The sequence below is a fragment of the Anopheles coustani genome, chromosome X (genome assembly GCF_943734705.1).
Source record: "Anopheles coustani chromosome X, idAnoCousDA_361_x.2, whole genome shotgun sequence".
In the NCBI taxonomy this organism is placed as follows: Eukaryota; Metazoa; Arthropoda; class Insecta; order Diptera; family Culicidae; genus Anopheles; species Anopheles coustani.
The window spans coordinates 11,918,418-11,946,171 of record NC_071290.1 but is presented as its reverse complement, the minus strand read 5'-3'; the positions used below and the strand labels follow the sequence as shown (position 1 = coordinate 11,946,171).

General features: G+C 44.6%; 2 protein-coding genes across 2 annotated transcripts in view; one reads left to right on the top strand and one right to left on the bottom strand.

The window, feature by feature from the left end:
* The window catches only part of LOC131269215 (uncharacterized), a 64,494-nt gene that overhangs the window by 10,034 nt on the left and 26,706 nt on the right, over nucleotides 1–27,754 (top strand). The gene's annotated exons all lie outside the window — the stretch shown is intronic.
* On the bottom strand, nucleotides 287–27,623 carry LOC131269209 (protein toll). The gene is made up of 4 exons (XM_058271546.1): nucleotides 26,333–27,623; nucleotides 4,954–6,405; nucleotides 3,282–4,887; nucleotides 287–2,104 (listed from the first exon to the last, which is right to left on the bottom strand). The coding sequence occupies exons 2-4, from the start codon at nucleotides 6,228–6,230 to the stop codon at nucleotides 1,451–1,453; spliced, it is 3,537 nt and encodes a 1,178-aa protein (XP_058127529.1). The 5' UTR covers nucleotides 6,231–6,405; nucleotides 26,333–27,623; the 3' UTR covers nucleotides 287–1,450.

The window sequence follows — 27,754 nt, the reverse complement described above, 5'->3', positions numbered from 1 at the left end:
ACAGGCAGGCAAATCAAAACAAAACCCTAGAAGAAACATAGCTGATAGCGAAAGCGGTTGAAAAACTTAACATCTGCATCTTGCGCCTCTGGTCACTCTCCAAACGCGGAAGCGGACAAAAAAAACCACAAGATTAAATCTTTCTGCACAAAAACCAGGCAAACACAACACCATGCTTCATGGGTTTTTTTTTGACACGATTGCGTATATTATTGTACTTACTACGTACTGTTTCTTATGTTGGTTATAATCTAAAATATAGTTATCTTCCTCTCGTCTCTCTCTCTCTCTTCCTCCTCGATACGCATTCAGTGGCGTAAACCTTACATTTTATAAACGGAAAATAAATCCAAGCTGCCTGTTTTTGCCTATTGTTTTTTACATCGTCTCAAAACCTCAAACATTAAAAAAAAGGTACTAAGTTATAACTCGTGCACCATTAGATCCTAAACATTCACGCCGGTTTATGTTGTTCGGAAGAAGAGGATCTCACATTCAAACGCAAAAATTTAATTTTTAAGTACGAATAGGGCATGCAAGTGTTAAAATTAGATCCCCCCCACCTCCCCCCTATGCAACATTCTTAAACCCGTTTGGCGCAAGCCTTCAACGCCCCCTTGTTCAACTCGCACCAAACCAACTAATATGATAAGCCCATCGAATCCACACTCGTCTGGTTTTTTGTTTTTTTTTTGTCACAGTTAGCCATTATCAAAATGTGCGAGAAGGAGGATAAAATGGGCACGCCAGGGGGAGAGAGGGATGCTTTGGAGTTTACGCTTAAACGTTAATCTGCCCCGCTTGCTTGCTACCATTGGTTTCTTTGTGTTGAGTAGTTTCTTACACGCTAGCATAGTGGAAAATTTAAATTAAAAACGACCGGCAAAAGAAAGTCCGGGTGAGCGAAGGGGTTCCGACTATCCTGGATCAAAACACATAAATTCGCAAACTAGAAAGAACCGACTGTGGCGTCGTTGGGGTCCTTGTGTTGGAGAGAGCTCGATTCTAACGCTTTCACAATCACATGCCCCCAAGATCAATGTTCTACTCGATGCAGTCCTGTACCACGCGATGGGTTGGTAGTAGAGAGCACTGCGCAGTGTTACTCTATCGATTGCCTTACGGTAGCTTAATCTCATATAGATCTTTCCTCGATCCTCCTGAAAGGTAGGATTACGCAGGATACTTCGCGCGAATGAGTTTTCGCTTAATCAGTCTGTTCGTTTGTTTGAGTGCTAGGACACTATTCGTCTATCTAGGTGGTTACGTTTATCCGTTCGCCGTTCTTTGATCTGATCTGCTTTTGACTCACATCCCAAAGGACGTTCCGGGTCGTCCGGGTCTCAGATTTTCACGCTTGGTTCTTGCTGAGATGATTGATTTGGTTAGATGAACTACTGGCTGACGTTGATGTTCGATGGTTGCTTGATGATGAATTGCTCGCCCTTTATTAAACATCGCTCTGCTTCGCGTTGGTGTTGATCATGAACGCTCCGTTGATATGGCCACCGTTGATGGTGCGGTAGGGTGGCGAAACGATCCGATGCGTCGGTGTGCCGTTGCTGAGACCGTTGCTGATGATGAACGGACCCACCGACCCGTTCGGGGTGGCCGGAATCGCACCGTTCGGCTCGGTCGGGGGTGTGGTGAGTGCGGGCGGCGTCGCCGGTACCATCGTGCTCTGCGGTTTGATAAGTTCGAGCTTATCGTCGACGGTAGAGTTGGCGGATGGCTGCAGTTGCTTCATGAACAGACCGCCGGCGGTGCTGACACCGGACTTGACGACGTTCGCTCCACTTCCGCCGCCGCCGCCGGCCCCCCCTCGCACCTTCGGCGGATGCGGCATGGCGAAGCGTACCTTGTCCCAGAACCACGGGTCGCCCCACCGGACGTAGGTGTTCGTGTGCAGATATGCGCGCAGCTCCGGCTCGAGGTCGTCGATGTTGCCGATGTCGCCGTAGATCACGATGATGAGCCGGTTGCGCCGTTCCGCCATCGACTGCAGGTGCGCCGTGCGGAACTCCAGCTGGCCCCAGAGCGATTCCAGAAAGTTGCTGGACAGTACGATAATGGTGCGCCGGGATTGCTCGACCGAGCTCGATATCTGTCAGAGAAAAAGCAAAATAAGAAGATACAATTAGTAAAGGCACAATAACAAACCTTATATAACAAGATATTTAGTTTTGAAGTCGCAACTTTATTGAAGTAATGTTGCTTGTTCAATTAACGAGGAAAATTTGAGCAATTTGAAGTTTGGATTAGATCCATTTCAATGTTTTACAAGTATGTAATCACTCGTGTTTATTTTGGAGTTGTTGTACGTCATTTCCTACTTTTGGTGTCAAGACTTTCGAGAAGCGGATTAAAAGCTTGAATATGTTCGAAAACACATTGTAATCTGTATGAAATGTTGAAAAGTTTAAGAACTGCACAAACACTGCGCAAAATTCCTGTAAACGCACCACCATTTCTTTTAATGCCTAATCTAATCTTGACGACAGGAGTTTTATATATTTTTTTTAAGTTCATTTGCCCTCTGTGTTTGTTTTTCTAATGAATATTTTCGTTGCGCAATTTGTGGAAATCATTTTTAGTTAAGTTACTGCTAACGCGATGCATGAACAAATGGTCAGACGATTTTACATCAGAGATGCAGTTTAGAATGATTCGAGAGCTCCAAGTGGCCATCAGAGAAGAATACCCATGATGCACATCTTGGCCAATTGTACGCCAAGTAATTTTTCCAAACACTTTAAAAAATATCACACAAACTTGGTGTAGATATTTTAAGGTGATTGTCAAGTTAATTTGAAATATTTTATGGTGTGTTCATAGGGATGTCCTACTTTATTGAGAGTTCTCATTTTATTGCAAAATGTGGTTACTTTAAAAACTAATACAAAACTTCTTTCATCAACAGTAAGCACAGCAGTATCAATATGGTGGTGCGTTTATAGGAATTTCGTGCATTGTATTGGTAGAAATTATAATGTTTATGGGGGTTTGGCAATACCTTATTGTAACACATTTATCGTCCAATGGAGACAACAAATAGAAATCCACATATCAAACTCATAACAAAATACTTTCATGAACTTCAAAAAGGTGTGAATGCCATATAGTCCTGAATTTTTAAATGTAATATCAAATAACGACAACATGAGATGGATATTTATCGAGAACTATTTAAAGAGTAGCACAACGTAGGTATTCTGGCACGAGTTGATAACGTTGTGGTTGCAAGGATCATAAACTTGATTGAACAAACGTTATAGACGTACCTGTGAGGAGATCATTTCACCCGGTGTCCAGTCACGTACGTGCCAACAGATGCGGAAGTTCATCGGAGGGCGCTCGAGCGTCGGGACCAGGTGCTCGGTGATGAACGCCTCGTCTTTGTGCGAGTACGATACGAAGGCGTCGTACAGCTTGTCCCGGTCGAGCTCCTCCTCAGCCACCAGCCATAGGCAGATGCCGTGCTTGAACAGCCACACCTTCAGCTCGAGATGGTACGTGTAGTAGACGAAGGAGAGCAGGGCGAGCAGACAGGCGACGATCGAGATGAGGACGCACGCCAGTACGATCGAGCCGGTACGGTCGGTGCAAAGGTCGCCGAGGGTCGTCTGGTCGAGCTGGCGGCCGTCGGCGCACTGCAGCCGGCCAAAGTCGTCGATGCTGCGTGCGTTGGCGTGGGCGAAGGTGAGAAACTGCGATGCCTCACACTGGCAGGTCCAGTCGTTGTGTGCGAGCCGTAGCGCCAGCAGCTTGTCGGCGCGGTTCGTCAGCGCCTCGGTGACGGTTCCGTCCAAGCCGGTCAGCTTGTTGCGGGTGAGATCAAGGACGCGCAGACCGGCCGGTAGTTGATCGAGCCGCAGCTTGTCGATGGAGTTGTTGGACGCGTACAGCTCGTGCACATCGTTCCAGCCACCGGCGCCTTGGCCCGTGCTGGGCAGACTGCTTATGTTGTTGTTCTCGACGTGCAGCTCGATGAACCGATAGCCGAACGAGGTTGGCCGCGGGAGGGAAGGTACGTGGTTCAACCCTAGGCTGTTGCAGTTCACGATAACCCCCGAGTCGGCTGGGCGTATGAGACAGCTGCAACCGTCGGGGCAGTGGCGGATGGCGGTCGTTGGGCTGTCCAGCTCGCACAGCAACTCCCGGGTAGGCACGTCCCGGATCAGCATACCGTGCAGGTGCTCCGGGCCCTCGCAGGCCAACGTGTCAGCCACCAGCTCGACGCGCTCGTACAGCGAGCTGCTGTTCAATCGGCGCTGCATATAGCGGGCGAACGCGTACACGATGCAATTGCAGTTCAGTGGGTTGTCGTTGAGCAGTATGCGTGCCTTGGTGCTTCTGTCAGCTTCATCGCCGCGGCTCGGATCGCTCGTCTCCAGCCGTGCCAAGCGTTCCATGTCGGCCAGGTCGATCTCGAAGATGCTGTTGTGCCGCAGGTCGACCGTGATGTCCTGCGCCAGGAACTGTAGACTCGAGTACGTGAGGCTGGTGATGTTGTTGCGGGTCAGATTGAGCCGCTGCAGCTCGTGCGTATTAACCAGCAGGTCGCGCGGTACGCTTGTGAGGAAGTTGTCCGACAGATCTAGCTCACGCAGCGCATGCATGTACTGGAATGGTGTACCGTCCTGTACGAAAATACCAAACTCGTCGGATGTGCCAGCGCTGGCAGCCGCTTCAATGGCTGCTGCCGCTGCGTCAATTGTCGTCTCGAGCTTGGGTAGGGCAGTAAACGTTTCAAACGAGAGCTGGTTTGACTGCAGGTGCAGTGTGTGGAGTGCACCAGTGCTCTGGAACGCACGCTGGTCGATCGTTTGTAGTTGGTTGTGGTCCAGGTAGAGCTCTTCAAGCTTGTTCAGAGCGCGCAGTATGGAACTAAAAGTAAAAGAAAATCATCAGTAACATAGTCCAATCTATGGAGCACCACTGTGGTATACTAACCCTGACAGTCGCTCTAGTTGATTGTGTGACAGATGTAGTGAGCGCAGTTCCTCCGTGTTCCTCAGCAGCCCGTCCGGTAGCGAGACGAGTTGGTTGTTTTGCAGCTTCAGCTCCCGTAGGCTACGCTGATCGCGTAACAGATCCTCCGGCAGCTCCCGTAGTCGATTACCGGCCAGATTCAGTTCGGTAACGTTCGCTGAGCCGTACAACAGTGTCCCCGGCAGACTGGTGAGCCCGTTGCGTTCCAGGATCACCTGCTCCAGCGCAGGAAGCTGCTGGAGCAGATCGTGCGGTAGTGTATCAAGCTCGACACGCTGAAAGGCTAGCTTGAGCTTCCGCAGCTCCTTGTTCGTGCGGAAGAGTCCCTGCGGAAGCGTCCGGAAGTGGTTGAACCCTAGCGCCAGCTCGGAGAGCTTGGTAAGCGGCGCAAACAGATCACTGGGCAGCGTTTCCAGCTGGTTCGCGGAAATATCGAGCCGCTCCAGCAGCGGAACACCTTCGAACGCTTCACGGCTGATGCTGCGCAGTTTGTTATGCCAGAGTGTTAGTAGCCGTAGGTTTGATAGGTTGCGCAGCAGCCGCGGATCGAGCACCTCCATGCTGTTGAAGCTGAGCTCGAGAATGCGCAACCGTGGCAGAGTGTCGAAGATGGTGGCCGGCAGCTGGAAGATGTTGTCGCGCATATCCAGCCACGTCAGGTTGGGCAGGTGCTCGAACAGATCGGCGCGGATGTCGGCCAGCTTGGCGTTGCTGATCGCGAGCCGGTCGAGACTCTCCAGACCCTCGAAATGGTGCCTCACGAGTGACGCGCTCTGCTCGTGGTTTGCATTGTTCTTCAGCCACAGCAGCTTCACCTGAGCCGTGCCCAGGAACGACACGAACTGCAGAATGGACTGATGGCGCGGAAACGGACAGTCGTCGATCGTCAGCCGCTTCGTCGCACCAATCGCCAGCTGAGGGATCTGATCGAACTCGTACCTCCGGTTGCGCTGGCACTTGAGCTCCGCGTACTGTCGCGGTTCAATGCGCAGCTGTATCGTCGGGTCCGTCTCTGGGCAGTCGATCTCGCTCTCCGAACCCGTGTACGACTTGCACGAGCAGTTGCGCATGTCCGACGGGCAGATACTGAACCCGTCCGCACTAATGCCACGGTAGTTCGTCAGGAAGCAATCACCAACATGAGCCTCTAGCATCAATAGTACCACCACCACCACCATGCAGATATTCACGGGCCCTCGAAGCCCCGCCGGCCGAGGTGACCCACTCCGGACAACCATTGCTTAACAGGTGGTACTCCTCTTCGTTGTAGCTGTATATCCGGCTATCGTATATCGTATATCTCCCTGCTTTGCTTTGCTCACGAAGCGATATCTTGCAAAATGTCAGCCTGACTATATCCAACTCATTCCGTCCGTTGCGTGTGGCTTGGAGTTTTCGATGCCGTAGTTATGACTGAAAATATAGGAACACAGTAGAGTAGTTAGCATACACATCGAGACAATTGGGAACTGGAGCATGAACGGAAGAACAATCTGTGCATTTTAATGGTGCGATGCAGTAGGCATATTGCATACATAATTTAACGCGCTCAATTCGCTACAAATTAAACTTTCTTTTAATAGTTTTGCAATCGTTTGAGGTGGATGTAACTTGAAGAGGTTAGTTTCTACGTTTACTCTTCAGCACCGTTATTTTGGAAATGTTCCTTATAATGTTTACAATTGAAAAAGAACCTGATTTTAGTAGAAATCAACTTGTAGGTCCACATATTGTGCTGATCAGACTTTACTCCGCTGAGTAATAGATTCCCAATCCCGTTTCTGGCCGGGTTGGTTCTGGTCCGTTCCGTCCGAGAGCGTCTTTACCCTCTTGACGAGTACGTGGCTAGTATTACGGTCGTTTACAGCTAACGGTTAATTCAAAGTTAGTGTTCCTGTACGGTCACTCTGATTTCTTCTCCCCCAACCCCCGGGCTTTTGCTGCAAGCATTAGGCAGAGGCGGTAGGAGTGCTTCGCTTAAGCGCTTGCTCTTAATGCCTTGTTCTTTTTAACTTACGCCATTTCCCAAGTACGTGCCGCAGCTTCGGTTCGATGGCCATCCGTCGGACATTTGAGAAGCAAAAGCGCCTCACTCCTGTTCGAAGGCGGTGGGTCTTTGACGAGCGAGCGGTAACGAGTTCTTCCAAGCGTCCAGCAAGTCCGTACGTTGGATTTCTTTCCAATAAAACAGAATGTCTTTACTGTCTGTTAGTTGGTTGCTCTTGTTTGAACTATTTTGTATTCATATTTAAATATCGAGTTTCTATGATTAACTTAACATTTGCCTTCAAACATTTTCAGTTAATTGTCACCATACATTGTTTAATTGTGAAATTTGTCAAACCCTAGACTTTTTAACATGGTTAGGCGTCAAGCTTTCACGAGTTCCTCCAATAAAGCAGAATGTCTCTACTATCTGTTAGTTGGTTGCTCTTGTTTGAACTATTTTGATTAACACATTTTGCATTCTGTGGCACCCGGTGCAAATGATGGTGCATTAATCCAACATGGATGATAATAATGGATGCTGGATGAAACAAAGGCTCCACAGACAAAAGGGCTTGATAGATCGAAGAGCGACAGATGTTAGTACCGGTACGAACAGGACCACGTGCGGAACGATCTGAACAAGAAAAGAGATAGTTAAGTGAAATAAAGAAACCAACTTAGGTACAACACGTTCAAACATTTTTTTAGTAAATTGTCACCTTACGAATTGTCATCTTACAAAGTTACATTGTGAAATTTGTCAAATCCTAGACTTTTTAACATGGTTAGGCGTTAGTCAAGATTTTATGACCGATAAGTTTGTTGCTTTTCCGTGGAGGCATTTCCCGTCGCACGCTTGTATGGGTGGCTGATAAATCGCCTTGGCGGAGTCATAACTATCATCTTTTCTTGCTCGAACGAAACGTCTCCATGACAGCAAGTCGCACGTGACGCCGGAAACCTTTGACACAGGCACAGGGGAGGGGGTGGCGGGAAAACCGTGAAAACTTATCCAACTGTGAATGAAACCGAGAGCCGCACTTTTCCGCCGCTCAGTTGTTTGGTTGTTGTTTGGTGGTCGTTTTTGTTTTCCTCTGTTCCCATTATTACACACTTCCGGGGGTTCGGTCCAAAGGATCTCGCCGCTGCCCAAATTAAGTGACGAGTGAAGCGTGAAGCCATCGTCTTGTGGCGGAAGGGCAGCGCCATTTAATCGAGGTAAGGTGACAAGTTACCTTCTCTCCGGCTTTTCATTGTCAGCTTGTTGTACGCGGCCGAAAGTGCGTTTCAGGCATTACACCTATTTCTAACTGTTAATTCTGTAGCTGCTACCCACAACTTTTGAATGGAACAGTGATGTAACACTTTTGGAGGTGGTCGGGCATGCTAGAGCATCGAGATAAAAGGGTAGATGAAACGGCGGGCGGGCGACCTGTCTCACAGGGAAAGGAAACCTTAGGAAAATGCCCCAGCGTACGGGAGAAAGCAGCAGAATCTCCCCGAAGATACCGAGGGGCAGCGAAGTAATAAAAGCTTCCGCTCGAGCCTGTGTTTTGTGCACTTGCGGACAGTGAAGCCGACCGGAACCGTTTCTGTGTGCGCGGGTGCTCCAGGGGGTCGGTGGTTTTCCCTTCCGTGGCTAAAGGGTGAAGGTTCAGCCGTTGTTTTCTTGTGTTTTGCGTCTGCCAATGGGTGGAGTGGTATCATTCCACGAGCGACTCAGTGAGAGATACGACCCCCTAATTCAATTGCTGTCGGTAATAAATTATCCACCGTTTGGCTAGTGGGAAACAAGATGCGCACACCTTGAAAGCAGCAAGGCGTGTTTCGTCCATGCAGCTTTTCTTTTTGGTATCTTCCACAAAGATTACTCGATTATAATAATATTTCCTTTTGCTATAACCTTAGCGCGTCCAATTTTAGATCATTCCGAATCGTTTTGATTTTTGTTTGAAGTTTTTAGTTAGTTTTTTGTTGTCCTTATTTATTGAATATATGGAATTTATTAATAAATTTTATTCGATGGTAGCCAACTTTCTTTCTTCTAAGTCCAACGATTTGTTAAAATTATATGACGCCTCATTTAAGAAGCATGCTAAAGGACTTACCTTCAATTTAAGAAGAATAAAACTTGTACAAATGGGGACAATGAAATGATATTAGTCAATTGATGACAAATTAAAAAAAAAATGTCGTAACATTTTTTTTAGAAATTAGAGGTGTCAATTGATATCGGTCAATAAGTAAATATTCAGGAAAATTAGAAAAGGGGATTTAAAAATCAAGAAATTATGATTTAAAAGCCTTTCTTTCTAATTAATTAGTATCGATAAATTACGGCTTATGAAATATTTAAGAAATATATACAAAGTAGGAGAACGAAGTTGTTCGTAATGTGCTTAACATTAGGAGACATTCAGGCGAGAGTTAATATACGGAGTGTAAATGGTTATCAGAAGTAGACTTCAAAGACGATGTACGATTTCTAATTCGTGTGACAGAACCGCGAACGAAAATCTAGCAAAACATTGTATGTTTGACTGTTTTTAAACCACTTTGCAACGTGCAGCCAAAGTAAAAAGTGAAACCGAAGCGAGTCAGTTTGGCTTGATTTGTGTTCCACCGCGGTTCACATGGTTTGCTCATTGTGTGTGGTTTTGCTTTCGCAACCATGCCGATTTCATTTTTGGCTTCCATAACCTTCAAGCTTAAGGTTGCCGGAGTGCGCTAGAGGAGGAAACTACGCCACTACGTGACAGGTCGCGTTTCCATCGGAGGTGGCGGTGTGGTGATGGTGATGCTGGAGCAGGTTTAACTTCCACCGTGGAAGTGTTTTCGGCGTTCGTCTCAAATCAACCATGAGAGCGCCCTCGGTCTGCGCAACAACGGTGCATGCCGGCGATGATGCACTGCCACACTTTCTACCCGATTTGCTCCTATTCCGATGCGGCGGCTGAATGGGTGAAGCGCCAAGCACAAGACGCCGTCCCCGCGCGGCCGAGTGCTTGAGAAAATCGGGCTCGGAAAATGCCCTTGTTTTGGCTCTTTCCGGCGGCCCCGCAAACGAGCTCATTATCAATTTCACATGGCGAAAGATCACAACATCCACGGCTGGAGGCATTTTAATGGAGTGGAACAATCATAATTCATCCGTTCGCGTCGGTTTTTTGCGTTGTTTTTGTTTTCCCCCGTTGAGTTTTGTTTGATACCTTGCCTTTATTCCGCTCAGCCATCTCCTGCAACGTGTGCGGCTGTCGATACAACGAAATGATGAGTAGTTTTGCCTTTAGCTTTTATGTTGCCGTTTCCCAGGGGTTCGTTTTCCGCGCTTATCTTTTCCGAAATCCAGTTGGAAAAAAAGGAAAACATAAACAATCCGGGTTTTTTGTTTTTCTATTTTTTTGGTTACTTCTACGAAAGCATTCGAGCCCTGCAGAGCATACACGAGCTTGCGAGAAGTGGAAAAGTTTTGTTTAGATTGTTGAAGATTCATTCGGTCGAAGGATAGAAGATTCTTATTTTGTTTTCTACACAGAATGATTCAACTTTACCGCTTTTCCGATTCAACTGCTGACGTTACTGAAAAACTATGCGTTTTTGTTTCTGAAGGGGTTTGCAATGTCATTAATTTGTTTCTTTCGGTTCTATGTTTTGATTGAAAAAGTAATCGAATTCTGTTTTTCATAGTATCATGTTTTGTTCTTCTTGCAATAGGGGTTTTCAAACTATTTCAAGTTGTTTTCTTTCAAAGTCAATTCGAATTCTTCTCTTTAAGGAGTTTTTCGTTCTCAGATTGGAAAAAAAGGGTTGGAGAAAAGTTAATTAAGATAAAAAAGATGAGCAAATATTCGCACGCTGTGTGTTTGTTGTAAATTGCAACATACTAGAGAAACATCTACGGCCCTTTCATCTTAAAGCCCCTTCGTGTGTAGCAAGAATGCATTGCTATAACAAAAACGGCTAAGCAAAAGGTACAAAAACTCCGGGAAGCTGAAAATGTGAAGGTACCGGAAAGCTAGACGACAAACACAAAAAAAAAGTGTTCACAAGACTTCCTCTACCTTCGAATGTAATTCTAGCGGACAGTGCGAAAAGTGATAGGGAAAACGAACCAAAAACACGATAAAGTTCAATTTCCTCCCGTCAATCGCCTTCGAACACCATCTAATTGATTTTCCCGGCTTCCTTTTCCCCGCCCGCCCACCTTCCGCGATCGTATCGCTTCCGTGTTCGCCATTTTCGCCCCAAGAGAGAGAGGGAGAGAGCAGTGAGAAGCAGCCCGAGCCCGTGTGGCGTTCGTCGAAGCACACGGTGCATGTGTTTGCTTTTCTTTCGCCCACAGTATTCGGAAAGGAAATTTTCCTTTTTTTCCTGATTTGGCACTTGGGCGGTTGGTTTTTTCTTCCGCTCGGCTATCCTAAACTTTATATTTGTTATTCGATTTGCTACAGCTACTGGATCGGCCACGTTTTGGTTTTGTCGCTATCAAACACATTATATCGTGTTTTTTGTTCGACTGTAAAAACAATCAGCATCGAATTGTCGCAGTTTACAGTTTTAAGATTTTTTTTAGCGTGTGAATGTAGTGAGATCAGTAAATTGAAAGACAATCCACGAAAGGTTTCAGAGCAAAAACAGAAAATGTTTTTCTTAAAAATATTCCCATTTCCCATCCATTGTTTGAGATTCTTTTTCTTCACTGTTTTGTTTTGTTTCGTTTTATTTTGCTGCCTCACATTAATTTTTCGTTTTTTTTGTCTAGTAGTTATTGCTTTTGGCAGCTTTACGAAGCAAAAACGCCTTCAAAAAACGTAAAGGTTTAATGCGTTTTACACCTAAGTAGCTCGTTTATGATTGGTTAATGGAACACAGTTCGTCTGCTAGAGAGCGAGCAGTTTTCCGCGTTTGCACCTGCTTCCCCACGACTTTGGTACCCACCGGGAGTTTGCTAAACGGTACAATGCCAAAACTAGCAGCAGAAAACCGCCAGACAGGGGATGATTTCACCAGCCCGCCATCCTATCGTTTGCAGACATTGCTGCTGCAATTTTCCTCCCAACCGACCTCGGGGAGAATGGTTCACTGTCAGACGTGCCTTATCAGCCTGGGAGGCCCATAACGTGGCTGATGCGTCCGTGCTCGACAGCGTTTGGATGAAGCGTCGTTGTTGATTTACTTGCACAACCGAATGTGGTTGTATGATGAAAATGGAAACTTTAAACCAACAATGGAGTGACAGTTTTACTTCCTAATAGCTGAGTCTTAACGATAGGATATTTGAAAATTGACAAAAGAAGCATGAACCATGCTTGACAAATCCTCTCTTAAAGTTCCTCTAGTTAAGTTTCCAGTTCGAAACAAGTTCTAGCTCATTTTATCGTGTTTATATTCTTTTAGGCTTAATTTTAGACGTTTCAACTATTTTAACTCTAGTTATTCCTCGGTAAGTAGGGTGTATTTATTAATTAACTATTTTTAGTGTTGTGCCTTATGAACCTTTTGGCGAGATTCATTCATACAAATCTTTCACCTAAGATTCATTCCGATGGATTCATGAATCTTTTGTGATTTTCTCATCACTTTTCATCAGTGGATGAATCTTTGGAATTCGTGAATCTCTCGTTAAAAGATTTATGAATCTTTAAAACGAAAAAAATCACTCAGACTTATGAATCGGAATCTGAATTATAAAACTTTAGCTATTTAAAAAAAGGAAAAAAGTGTCAAAAGACTTTTGTTTACATTTGTTCGAGCACATTTTTCAGGATCCTTTCAACTCTATGGCTAATATTTTGTCTCTTACTGAGGGTTAGCTCGATTGCAGTTTGTCGTTTTGTTCCACCCCGTGCCCATAGTGCGTTGGTACAAAATGCTGCTTTGGAACTGCGTAACCGATCGTGATGGACAAGATATTAGTGTCTAAAGCCGTTGCTACTTGCCACTGAACGTAAACGGGGACCAACCGTTTCATAACACCATCTTTTAAACACTAGAAAAATGTGTGATAACTTGTGTTAGGTTGTTCGGTATGGTGTAGGCTATTTGATGATCTAATCTGATGGGCTATTTTGACGCACTAACGCTTGAATCCTTCGTAGTGCGACAATGATGTTATATTATCGCTAATTTTTACGTCGACCATGCGGAATACGGTTTAAAATTTCCCTGGCAGATGACTCCCTTGGCGTTGGTTGGTCGCTGTTGCATTTCTGCCTTATTGGCATTTCGTAACTGTACCTCCAGCTTGCATCCTGATTGCGCCGAACCAGCAGGTTTTAATCGGTCCACTTGGAACCGTTTCACATATCAACCATTGGCTAAGCGAATGCATCCGAGCAGACTTCCCAGAAGTTCTCCGTTGATGAAACCGTACCACGCAAACCATAACAACCGACATCGGGTTAATCGGTTTCCTTTAGGTCGTTCAGAAAATGCTGTGTTTTGCAACTCAGCGAATAGTCGTTTCACTCGTTTCGAGTGGCAGTAAGCTTTAGCACTTTAGCTGCATCAGAAGATGTATACATTGAAGCAACATAGATGATGAATTGGGCTGGATTGAACTGTTCTTCTAAGTTATGCGCTTGATTTGATTCAGTTGTTCGATAAATTTACAAGAGTATCTTCAAGAAACAAATATTTTGTGTGAATCTATAAAGATGTTAAGATAGGAATTGTTTGATTCAATTCTCTTCTTCTCTAGTGAAACGTTCGTCTTACTTCATGCGGTAATTAATTTACTTCACTGACTGTTTATATTTTTTGTCCTGAACTTGCAATTAGTGATGTGCGTAAGGATGAGTGAATGAGTTGAATCTAACTATTAAATTGATTGAAATCCTCACAGATAGTTTTGATTTTATTCCTTAACAATGATTTGAATTGCAAAAGTGCGAATGTGTAAGTAAAAGAGATACTGGACGTCTCAGCGATTCGGTTCGCGAGGAGGGGATCTGGGTTGGAATCTCAAGTAGGCATCTGAATCCCAAGAGTGAGTAATAGAGTTACTAATCGTTACAGTCAATCGACACAAGGAATCGAATGTCAAACAATGATTGGATTCCCAACCATATGGGATTCGAATCAAATGGGGACTCAAATTTTAAATAGGGATTTGGATTTTAAATAGGGATTCGAATCCCAAACAGGAACTCGAATCTCATCAGAGTAGTTAACACCTTGTTGACGGGAGACGGAGATCTTCGTCTGTTTTTGACTCAACGTTGAGGACGGAAAGACGGACATGTACGTTGTACACATACCACCTTGTTGGCCCCGGTGACAGCAGCTAGTGTTGAGAAAAAAACGCCCGTCAACAAAGTGTTAAAAGAGTAAATAAACGAGAGAAGAAACTGTGTTACAGATGTCGTTGCATCTGGTTGCGATTCCAATCCTTGTTTGACATTCGATTCTTTGTTACAGATTCTAATCTTTGTGGCGACTTGTAGCTCTTTTACTCCCCCTTGGGATTTGACTCTTTCACTCACTCATTCATTCTTTTCGAATTCAAATCTCTCTTAAGGATCCGAGTCACTGGAGCGACTAATCACTCATTTTTCGCGTTTTAAATCACAAGAGAGTAAGTAGAAGATTCGAAGATTCAGCTTGAGTCTGATTCAAATCTCTAAAAAGAGTTATTATTCCCATCACTACTTGCAATGCAATTATCAAAGAGATGCTTGTTCAACTAACTTTGAAGCAGGTTTGTAATGTCTTTTTTAGACGCAGTACCTATTGGCTCTAGCTAGAGATGGTTTAAACAGATTAAAATATTGACAAAATAAGGATTGTTGGTTGCTAAGCTTATATGGAAAATGTGAAAGAGAAAAACTAAAATGATAAAACTAAAAATTACAGAATTAATAACAATAATAACAAAAATATCGTAAATAAGTTTTCTCCTGGCGTCAAAACTGAAGCCATTCGACAGACAGTCACGTTTTTGTTCTTCTTAGGCGGCGTATGTTGTTTCTCGAGCGTGGCGTAATTGCGCTCCAGTTGATGGACCCAAATATTTCTCCGGAGGAAATCCAACCTGTTGAATGCCGGTATTGCAGTTACTTCCACAAATTGGAAACGCTCTCCATTCTGCACGAGTCGTGGTTTGTTTGCTCGAGTTTTTCTCGTTTGTGAAATAAGCCGTGGCATGCCTCGGGAGGTGAATTTGCGTCTTGTCCATTGTTCCTCGCCCGCTTGATTAGTGCCGCCGCGCGCGTGAGTGATACGGAATGAAATTCCCGGCTTTGATTTGCTCGACTTTTCTTTTCTTTTCGTTTTCCGACACACAGTTACCAGCTTTCCACGCGTAAGTACGGCACATTTGTGCATATTTGGGGCCTAGTCTATATTGTAACGGACTGCCCCAAACTATCGCACGCTCGATCGGGGTACGGCTAACGGCGTTGCCGGATGGCTTCTAATGTTTCTTTTTTACCCCAGTTCGCTCGAGCTAACAGCAAATCGAACAGCGAACCGATCGGGGAGCGGAAGCGAACCGATCGACCACATTCACCGGAACCGGATCGAAAGAATTGGAGTAACCGCAGCAGCATTCCAATTAAAAACCACGATTCCGCCCGCTCCGAAGGGATGGCGGGGGAGAAAACGCGCCAAATGAAAGTGTGTGTTTGAAATCAAAATCCTTTTAGCAAAAATGAGGCGAGCCAGCAAGGAAACAATAAACAACGAAACCAAATGGATCAGTTTTTTTTCCCAAATTGAAGGTAAAAACTAAACCGCACGGGGGCATTATGAGCATTAACCACCGAAACCCCCGCCGGAGCGAAATGCTAATGAAGTTTTCGTGTTTGTTGCCCTGCAAATCCGCCTTCGGTTTCCTGGATCTCTGCCCTTACGCGGGGCTCAAACTGTGTCCCCTGTGTTGCACTGCCAAAATGATGAATTTTATGGTTTTCATTTAGGTTTTTCACTTTTACAAGAACCTTCAAATCAATTGCTAGACATTTAGTTAAAATTACGATTTGTCCTGTCTTATTTGAATTAAGTGTTATTAATTGAGTTTGAATGAGACTTCAATTTTTTTATTAAATCTTTAAATGATGTGTTGTTAATTGAGTTTGAATGAGACTTCAACTTTTTTATTAAATCTCGTGAATGTTTTACTCTTTCTTAAAAATAAAACTACTTGTTCACCTATTTTTCCTTGCTGTATACACCTTTGATGAATAAACCTTTACAGATAACAGTGAACAGCAATTTGAATTAGAATTATGTATTAGTCTTAATTTCGTTTAATGATAACGAAAAAGTGTACATTGCTTAAAAAGTAAACAAACTTGGTTTGTGCAACAACTATGTACATTTCTATGATGTGGTGTTTATTTTTCACTGTAACGAGCGTACATGCTTAGTGTTTGTGAAAACTGTGTTCAAAATGTAAAATGTAGATGGTTTTAGTAAAAAACACTTTTATCAAATAAAACGGATGAAACGTTCTTTAATATCCCGTCTTTTGATCACAGTAACTCTCTTTGGAGAGAGTTTCTAAAAAAAAAGAAGGTCAAACAAATGTTCAACAAAATCTGTAGGTCGTAAACATAATATGTGGCAAGTTTTAAGAAACGACGGTTCAGTATTGGTCGAGTGTACATAAAACTCCATACGCAAAATAGCAAAAAGATATAGAAATTTTATAATCTCTAAGTTTTAAAAATATAATGCTCTAATGTAGTACATCTTTTGATCTGTAATTTGTTCTAAAGCTCATCATAATTAAAAAGCAATTATTGCACATGTTTTTCCTAAATTTTTCCGTACACTGGTTTGCTGGAAGTCTGTTGCATGGAGAAAAATCTATATACGAAAATAACCTCACATGAGAACCTTACAAAATTTCGTCCAATCGAACGATTTAAATAGGGTGTCAGTTTGAACGTTCGTGCCCGCCCTGTGCTTGTAGTGAAAAATGCATTTGTTTTTTGTTACTTCAAACCGATGCAACCGTAACCGGAGCATGGTTTTCTGTGGAAATTTTCCACACCAAATGCATTACGAAGCCCTCCACCCCTCCGTCGCCGCAACGGCAAGGGGTGGAGTCTAGAACGTGGCGTGAATGATGCTTGGCATGTGCAGCGGTGCGAGGAACGGGCGGGACGGTACGGCGGACGTTAGCGATCAGTAAAATAATGCCTCTTTAGCAGAGGAGAGTACAATAAAAGCCCCAAATCCCTCGTCCTCCTCCACTACGCTGAGGGCAGGCTGACCGGAGGGTGGGTGCTGGGGATGGGAAATTTATGCTGCTGGGTTGCGCTGTGTATGTGCGCTGGCTGCTTACCCCCCTCTCATTCCCTCCCTTGGCAACGCGGAGACCTCAAGCCACTACTTTTAATGCACATCGCGTTTTGAAATGATTCACCAGGAGGAGCAAATGATGGCCAAAAGGGGGAGGGTAGGGGAACGGGAAAAAGGTGATGGGTGGGTGGCAACCGGAGGTGATTACGTTTTGCCCGGGAAAGTGTGGTGCAATCTGTGCTGCTGCTGCTGCTGCTCCTCAGTGTGTCCATTTTGGTTTTAGTTTCTCTCTCCCTCTCTCCCTTCCATGCGGTTTTCCTTTTCGGTGCGCGAAAGCGTAACAATTACCAGCTCACTTTTTCCGAGCTTGTTTTTCTCACCCATCCCCGTTCACAAACCACCATCACCACCCGGGAAAGGGGGCGACGGGGCGGGTTTTGATGGCAGCGATGACATAATTTACTTATTTCTAATGCAAGACATTTCTACCTTGTGGACGGTTTCATTTTTATTTGACGGTTTTCGAAGCAAGCCCAAGATCGCAACTCGTTTTGTGGTGTTGGTGCATCACTATGGGATCTCGAGTCCAGAAGTTGGGTCAAGGTGACCCAAATGAAAGCTGGTTTGCTTCAAGTTGTCGTTATTTTATTTACTTTTATCAAATTTCTTTTATACTAATTAGTTTTTTCCCTTTTGGCTTTTAGTTTAGCTCTTTATTTATGTATTGTTGCATATATTTCTAATTACATTTTGAGGAAAAATGGCAATGATCGTTAATATTTCAACGCGTTTTAGCCATATTTGAAATACATGAGTTTATAAGAATAGGGAACACGTAAATAATAGAAACCTATTTTTATAACAAACTTTGTACATAACTGTACTAAAGAAAAATACTTGTCATTTGTTTTAATTGGTTCCCGGCCTATTCAATTTGCTCAATTGCTTTAGTGAACTTTCACAATATGAACGTTACAAGTTACAAAAATTACAGGTGAACGTCGATTATCCGGGGGTGTCGGGACCGGGAGGTCCCCGGATAATCGAATTCCACGGATAATCGAACATATACTAAAATACGTTTATAATACCTGGTTTGAGTCTTGGCTAGTTCACTTTTGACCAGTTCCAGTTAGTTGGTTACACATAAAACATGTTTGAATTATTGTTTTATGGTAATTTTGAATGCTAATTTCGATCAGACAAATTTTATTTGACACTTTTCCTAAAAAAATGTTGCGAACCAACCTGATATTCATGGAAACAATTCAACCCGGTTGTGCAGTTGTCAGTTGCCAGACACCCGGATAATCCGCCCCCCGGTTAATCCGGCCCCGGATAATCGACGTCCGACTGTACTAAAAAATTTAGTTTCCGGCTGGCACCACTAGAGGCGCTACAGTAGCGCGCTTTCTTCCTTTTGATTTACTTAGATCCAGGCTTTAAAAAGTGAAGGAAGAAGCTTACTCAAAATAGATAATTTATATGTTCATTCTGCACTCATGATGTAACAAATGCCATATTCATTTCTCCTCTGAAAAAGATTGTAAAAGTAATAGGAAAATTTGGAAAAAAATCGGTGGTAAATTCAAGTGTAATATCAGATACATTTTAGTTCGAATCATTCGCAACACTACAACAACACGTTCGATCGCACGCACCCAAACGGATCCGTTCATTCTAGCTCTTTGGACCGATAAAACCCACTGTGCGGCCCGTTGCTTTGGTCGGTAATCGCCACAGTCTGCTGGGCAGCATCAGGTTCACAACCCGCAGCGACTGCGGAATCGTAAATCGCTTGTAAATTGCGCGAGATTTTCCCGTCCCCCCTCCGTCGGTAATGCGTGCACCTCGCACTTTACCTCGCTCCTCAAGCCTCGAGCGCCATACGTCGGTCGGTTTCCTCCTCATCAGTCGGTCAGTCAGTCCGCGCTACCGGCCCCTACAGCGATGACGCTGCTTTCTTTCACCCTCAGCGGCATCCAGTCTCGAGGCTTTTCAAACCATTTTTCCCGCCGCTTGATGAAAAGCTTGCACTTGTAACCGCTTCAGAAGGGGGTGAGGTTGTACCAGCTGCTCTTACTTACTCATCCGCGAATAAGATGGCGGATCACAACATTTCTCACTCGCCTTTCCGTCCCTTCGGTAATGCCCGCAAGCATTGCGCAACAGCTGCACAAAACAATTTGGTAAAAACTCAAATTTGACGTTTAAGCAACATTTTCAACCATTTATCAATTAATTTTGATTGTCAAAAGGCAGCAAACTATACGCACATAATAGGCTTTTTTAATTTATGGAGCACATAAAAAAATTGTCGAAACAAGTACCTGTTTTTAGTATATTTTTTTTTATGGAATGTGATTATAAAATACATCAAACCACTTTCTAAACTTAACTTTTGTAGCTATTATAGCTTTATGCTACATAAGGGCATTATTACATTTGTTTTTAAGGGCTGATGTGGATAGCTGCCGTCCTCCGCTTTTTGCGTGACATGTTAGTTGACGTGTTAATTCGTTTAAAACTCTCATGCTCTTCATAAAAAAATTACGAAATCAATGTAATGAACGTCAAATAGATGATTTCTGTCGAGAAAATCGCTTCAAATGACAGTTAGAAGCGTTTAATTTCTTACAGGAGACTTAAAACTCCGGTTCCAAAATACTATATCAAATAACAAAACTTTTAAAGGGCGAAAATTACGAAAAGTAAAACGTAACCAAAAGAAAAATAGGAAAATACAGCATCTCTTTGGTGAAAACTTACAAGGCGTCGTAATAGCTACAATTTGGAAAGATGCTGGGTGGGCAGAAAAGAGCTCGACCGAATACCGACTGGTTGAAATGAATGAGTAGATCGGAAAGAAAGAAGCAAACAAACGGCTGAGCCGTTGTCGTTGTTTCTCCTTTGAAGCAGCACCTACTCCAGTCCGGCTACAGGTGATCGTAGGCAGTCGGAAGCCCGTTCCACCGGCAAACAAACAACTATGGCGCGGGAAGGAAATGAGATCTCCCAAGAGCTCGCTCTCGGGGGGATGGAAATGGGAAACGAGACGGCATGAAGGCGCGCACTGGCATCGACAAGAAGAATGCAAACTGCGATGCCTTCTTTCACCCCTCCCCCGCTCCCCCTCAGCCCACTTCTTCATCGCGGGCCGTGCGGAAACAGGTTCGGGGCCGGATCTGGTGAAGCTGAAAACGACGCGCTGATCTCCGGGCAGGGAGATGTTGTGGTTTACCGAGATGAGATTTCGCTTAACGGTGAATTTTTCATCAGCGCAAACCGGCGTGCGTGCAATGCACACAGGCGTAAGCCCTGAATTTCGCCGATCGCGCAGCCAGCATGATGTTTGGCCGATCGGGTGGCCACGCCGTGCGAAATACGATGCTGCTGATGATGGGAGCAGATTAAGAAAAGACGGACCAACATACCCTTCGGATGAGGAGAAGGAGGACGAGAAGTAATGGAAAGAAATGGTACCGAAAACGCATGATCACAAAACTGAGCTTTATGTTGGCGCAATAAACTATCAACAATGGAGTCCCTTGAGCAAGTTTGGAACATCATCCGACGCCATCTCAACACATCTCACTGGCCTTTTGCGTCTTCGTTTCTTCTTTGCTCCTCCGTTTTTTTCTGTTACATATTTATTTGATCGATCAACGCCCTTCTTTTCCCATTTAAGACTCGACTTGATGATTTTTCCACCGTTCGCGTTTTATGTTAGGCGAAACACTTTTGCTTCCATGTTGAGGGCCCGTTGGTTTCGGTCAAAGCATGAGAAACATTTCGTGCTAAATCGCACGGGGATCACATTCGCCGAGGGTGGTGGTACGCTGTATGCCGCGGACTTTGCTCACTTCGGGGGGAAAATGTGCTGACCGGTTGGATAAAAGTGTTGCCCGAACGAAATGTTTGGTCGTTCGCTTTGTTAGCTTCAGGCTGTCAATAATGGTTACTTTTGTTTTGTTTTGATTTTCTTTTTGAATCGTATGGTTTAAGGTTTCTACAACAAGTTTCAAGTTGGACCTTACTTTATATATTATTTATTTTGCAAATATTCGTACGTTGTGCATTTTTCAGTGTTTTGTTCCTTTTTGTTTTACATTAAATTTTTAATTAAAACATTTACCGACGCGCAGGAGTTGACGAAGAGGGATTACAAATGATTTGCCGCGCCAGTGTCTCTGTTACGCATACTAACATAGAAGAACATAGAAATAACGACGATAAAAAAACTAAGCTAGTGAAGACAACAGATTGATAACGTTCCAAATCCTAACGTTTAAACACGATTTCTAACTGTCACAACAAAGTGTAATATTTTGATAAGTATCCAATAATTGTTATATCAAATTTTGTTGTCCGAATTAATGCTAGGGACATAATAGTCTAGTTACAAAAAAATCTTCAATCCAAAAGTTCATGAAACATATATTTTGCATAAGAGGAATAATTGCTGATTCAGTTCATGTTTTACCATTTGCTACGTTGTTGTTTACGGATGGGTGAATTGCTCGCCATTTTCTCTACCCCGCCTGCACGAAACGCCACTTGAAACATTATTTCACTCCTCCCTTTACCTCCCAGGAATTATCATTTCTTAACGTGTCGTTAATTTCAGTACCGTTGATCAGTTCGTTAGCCGGTTTGTCGTCGATTTCAATATGTTTATTTTACGGGGTTTTCCGCTTACTTTTTGTTTTCTTCCTCCCGTTTCGTCAATGCACAGCCAAACTGGCACAACCCACCTTGCGCGCCTGCCGGTTAAGCGCAAAAATGCAAACCCCGTTAGCTTGATCTCTCGTCATGTGCTGCTCCTCGGTGGTGGCCCCCTTTTTTTCGGGTTGCGCTTGGGAAAATTAGCCGCAAGGTGAGGTGAAGGGTTCACGCAGGGAGCCGAACGCTCCGGGCGGCGCTCCTAGGGCTCAAAGGGTGAATTCAGGAGTGTCAGGGTTTTTTTTTCGTTTATTCCCTGTGGCAGTCAAAACTCAATTATAAAATTGCCTGTCAGTGAGGATTTGATTCATTTGGATTTTGTTTTCTCTTTAATATCAAACTTCTTTTTCGGGGGCATTTTAGTAATAATTTGCTCGTTTCTTGTAGGTAAACTTCTCTAAAGGGACAGTCTGTGGATTTGATATGACTTTGAACATTTAGTTTGATTTATTCCACACTTTCCCTACCAGTTGAAAAAAAGACTCCTGAAGTAGTTTTAAAGTTTTACTTATTTTGCGATTGATCAAATTTCATGGAGCTCTGATCCATATCGCTTGTTTGTTTTCCCTATTAAAAGTCCCGTAAAGTTTACAAGCACATCAAACGGACTCTTGTAGATGTAATCTGTATGGGAAGTGTAGCGAGGGCGCTTTCGAGGGGGGATGAAAGTGTACACTGGCGGTGCGGAGGCTTGCCCTGAAGCATGTTGTTCGTCCAATCCATCCGTCGGTGGCTACTTATCGGTTTACCACAAACAATACTGCGCCTCCTGGGCAACAACCAAATTTTGGACGCAGCGGTGTGTTTATGTTTTTGTGATTGTTCCGAGTGGGCGAGGTAATGCAACTACCGCCTGCAGTTGCGGGCTGCTTTAGCTGACCAGCCGGAACCGATCGGATGGCGTGATTTGCGACGCACATGCCCGATACCGGAATCTACTTACAAACATCCGGAATCGACCGAGGGTTTGGCCGAATGCGCGTCCGGGAAGGGCATGGATGTGCCCGAGTCGGGTGTTCTTCCGATGGCGTTTACCCGGCCCGCTCCATTTCGGTTTCTTTCCGCTTCACGGAGCGTGCGGCCGGAAATATGCCGGCCCATTCCGGAAGCCGCACCTTTCGGTTGCGTTGGTTGCTTTGGCATCGCATGGTTGACCTCTTCGATGGTCGAACCGGTGGGTTCTTGCACTGGATCAAACATTCTACAGATGGATTCATTCATACAGTATTATCCCAGTTTAGGACGCTCCGAAAAGTTGACCACGTTGGACAGACCTTATTGTTCATCGGATGTCGGAGCGAGCGGTTCGATTAGATTACGTGAGACTTTAGTCGGGCTTGCCGTACACAAGGTGCAACCCGAGAGTGGGAACCAATTTCACAAATTCCCGGTTGAAATTCGCTTGAACTTCTCGAAGGTCTTGTTACGCGGTTTGAACGGAATACCTGTGCCGAGTTGATGCAGTCACATGAAGCCACAAAATACTCCTCGTTCACACAAGTTTTAGGGACCAAGCATGTGCACCTCACGAAACACAAGCTACGGTCGGGCTAGTGTTCGCCGCAGCACTGTCGTAACAGGTTATGTTGGTTTGGCGCCATTTTGACTATGAAGAAACTATTTCAGAAAATTTCGTATGAAACTGCTGCTTCGAGGAGTCTTCGTTAATACGAAGTTGAAATCACCATTGATGTGTTTGTTCCTACGACCATCTTAAAGATCTCTCTCGGGAAGCGAACCTTGTTTCAAAAGATTTTGGTAAAATGCAACAATAATCCTTTTTCATCCTTTTCGCTTTCATTGCTTTTAGAAATTGTGTATCAGTACTGTGAAAATTTGTGGTCTAAAACATTGTAGAAAGAAAAATAATTATTTGAAAAGTTATTTTGCATTCACGTTGGAATTATAAATATCTTACGGAAACGGCAAAAGTTCTCTTCTTTTGGAGAGTCCAAAGGACGCACACGGAAAATACTTCCCGACGCGCTCGACCATGCTAGTGTTCGCGCACCTGCCCGGTTAGTATCCAGGTGCAGGGGCTCGGTTTGAGATTGTTTTATGGATAAACTTTTGCCCCCGGTGCTAGCTTGTTGGAGCTCCTCTGGCTTAGTTTCCCTCCGAGAACCGATCGATGGCAGGCACTTTAGATACAGTTTTCCAGCGTTACTTGGCAATCCCCTTTTGTTTTTAATCCTCGCCTTGTCTTTGGTTTCGTGTGGTTTGGTTTTGGTTTGTTTTTCCCCAAAAAAGATTACTTCAGTCAGGCGAGTGTGGTTGATTTTTTGTAGGTTTCCTCGAAGAATTGGCGGGACAGTTGTGGTGCAACAATCGGAGTGGCACACCAAAGCAACTCAAATAACAACATGCAGTGAGCCTATTTACGAACTCGTCAGCCAGTCAGCGGCTCAGCCATGTTTGTTTGCGTCGAAGCAAAAACCCCCTGTGCGGAAAGGAAGGGTTTCACGGTTGCAATTATCGCTAGTGCTGCTGCAGTTTGTTCTTCCTGTCGAATGCATTTGTGCAGCTCGGATGTTGCCACTGGAAACTCTCCAAAAGTGCCTGCCCAGCGGGGGGGCGGGAGTTCAGCCTGGAGGGTGCACAAGAATGGTGGCCATCTTGAGTGTACGTCGTGAAGATGTGTTTCGTTGGGGCCGTAACCATGGTGTATTGTAAAAAGGTAGCTACCCATGTTCAACTCCATGTACCGTGAGTGGCCTGATCCGTTTGCTGAACCGCGGTTGCTTGCTTCAGTGCAGCCGTTTGCAGGTCGGTATCCAGCCGCTGTTTGAGTTGGGCTCGTTGCTCGGCCATTTCCGGCAAGTAGCGAGTGTGTGTGTATGTGCCTTTGTTGAGATTGCCGGGAGTAATTCTTCACCTCGAAGTGCCCTAGCAATTCGTTCTACGTTGGCTTCGTTTTCTTTTCTGGAACGGTACGACCTTTGCCCATTCATCTTGCGTCGAGCCCGCTAATGGGAAGCAGTTCCACCGTTGTCTCGCTCGCGCGGGAACATCCATAGGTCTTAATTAACACGACATTAGCGCCACGATGAACTCTCTCACGCACCCGGCCGACCGAGGCAGTAGCAGTAGAGCGCCGCCCTTGCGTGTGTTTGTGTTCCCTTTTCTTTGTTTTGCTCGTCGCCCTACGATCTTCTCCCGATCCTCACCGATCTCCCGCCGCAGCCATTCGCGAAAAGGTCGATCGGGTGCATTCGTTGCGGTTTTTCTGAAAAGATCCGCGCGTCACGGCGCGCGCACACACAGGTGCGAACAAATTGATGCGAGTGCCCTGGAGTGATGCCTCGAACCGGCCCTTTTTGCCCCAAATCACCTGCCGGGCTGGATGGAGCAGATGCGCCATTCAAACACGTACACACATACACACGGCCCCAAATCGATCATGATTTTTGAACCCGCTGATGGATCGGTTGTGGCAGCGCAAATGGTCGCGGTACCACAACCGGCCATATGCGCCATTACGAAAAACGTACCACTTACCACTTCGCTCGGTAAAACACATTTTAGAACAGAACGGAACGGGCAGACACACAACAACGAAAGGAAAAAATTGCCGGAAGAGTCCACAGCAGCATCCGCCGTATGTCGCTTTCTGGAGCAGATGTTCGTTTCGAGAAGAATTTGCTTTTTTGTGTCTCTTCCTCGTGGAAACGCATACAGAGGCAACGTTCTGGCATGGGCAGCCTCACGTACCGTAAGCCCTTTGCGCCGTGTGAAACAAAAACCGAATCTGAACTGGCGGTGCAAAGTGAAGTGGAAGGCAAAAAGTGCTGTACATTTTGCGTCAAAGTGTGTGCGATTGCCAGCCTCCGGTGCGTGTCTCGTTTCTGGCACGGGACGCGGGCCGGATCTGGTGGTAGTATTTGCCACAGTCATAACCTTTCGATGCATAATGCTATTTTAGAAAAGAAAACGTTTCCAACGCTTACAGATTTAAAAGCTATTCCAATTTGAATGTAACGAAAATTATGACTCATAATAATTTGGTTAGTTTTGCACTGTTCTGATTGTCATCGGCTTTTAAAAATCAAATGTGCTGACAGATAGAATAATGATGAACCTGTTTGAAAACAATATTGAGTCGCTACGATCTGAATCTTCCAGTTTTCTTGAACGTGTTTAAAAACAAAAACGGTAAATTATACAAGCAATAAATTCAACTCATATAAAATACCTCTTTTTTACACAACCAATTGATTTTTCCTCAGATATTTTTCACGCTGTCGTCATATGAGCGATTATATAGATTGGTTGACAAAATATGTAATAGAATTTGATTGTTCCCTCCCTGTTCAACATCGCATATTTATAAAAAAAGTCGTACAAATAATGTTGTATAGTTTGTCATGCCGGAAGAGCTTACCTTCAAATTTCGATCGCTCGTCGCTCGTTTTCCAACCAGCCTGGGTGTTAAAGTTTGCTGACTAGCTGATTTCTTTTGGTTTTAAAATCAAATTCGAGTTGATTGAGCAGGTTGCTTGCGTTGCGTGCCGGAGACGGTGGTCTCGGTCGTTGGCCCGCCCTTGTCTCGGTGTACGTTGGTTGTGAATTGTTGCCGATCAGCACTTTCTGTCTCCAACTGGTGTCGAATCACTCAGGGCAAAGCGTTCCAGCGCATCGAAGGGTTTTTTTTTTTGTGTTGATAGTAGGGTAATAGACCAGGAACGCTGTCCACTAGTCAATCCTGGACTGAGCACACTCACTCACTTCACCGAAATATCCTGCCAGATTCAGACTCGCACCGGTGATGCAAATTGAGCTGTCAAGCCACAAGTACGGCTCGGCTTCTCGGAATATCCGGCAATTTCCAGGTTCCTGCACTGTAATCGATTTTCGTATCTAGGCCTTCACTTCACTTTTCTTGTTTACTTGCGCTTTAGTATCTCGGTGCACAAAAAAGCTCACCGTTGAGTTGGACAAATCCTTTACCAATTCGTGTCGACCTTTACGTTTTACAGTTGTTTTATTTTTTTCTTTAACACTCTGCTTGGACTTGGGAAAAGCTAGGAGGACAAGTATTTTACTTGCTGATGCGCTCAGAGCCGATTTTCAAAAGACAACTGGTCTTGATTGGAGAACCTTTTCGTCGTCAGCTAGGGGATAGCACGTGCATTTGTAGTTTGTTTCTCTCTTGTTTTGTTTGGCACGCAACACCGGTTACAGTTGTGCCGTTGCCTAGAGCGATGACAACGTCGGAACACAAACACAACGATCAATTAGGCAGCGCCACCGAAGAAAGCCTAGTAACCGGAACATTCACAGGACACTAGAATGTGCGTAATTTATCCACAAAATGGTTGCATTATTTGGGTTGGAAAAAAGGCCTCTTCCTCTTCAGTTGCGAATTAATAGGAAAAGTAGAGAACACTTTTTACAAGCGTATTATTGTTGCTGGACATTAAAAAACCTACTGTTTCTTAGGTTACTTTGGTTACATGCACAATTGTTTTCGCTTTAGCTTAAAGTTCGTTAACACAAATAAGACACTAAACACTACGAACAAACACTTCAAACCGGTATCCAAGATGGTAATATATATTTTCGTGCTTATCTTTGGGGTATGATCACTTTGATACACACGTTTATTGGTTTAAGGTGCTTCTTGCTGCTACGAGCAACAGATCTAGGCCTTCTCGTATACCGTCTCGGTAGGCGTCTTCCGAACGACTGAAGGGTCGCTGCCGTTGTGTTGCCGGTCGATCTGGTGGCGTTGGAAAATCTCACGTTCCGGTTGCGGGGCACTCACACTGGTGAGCGTACAGCGATCTTTGGGGGCTATAAGCCC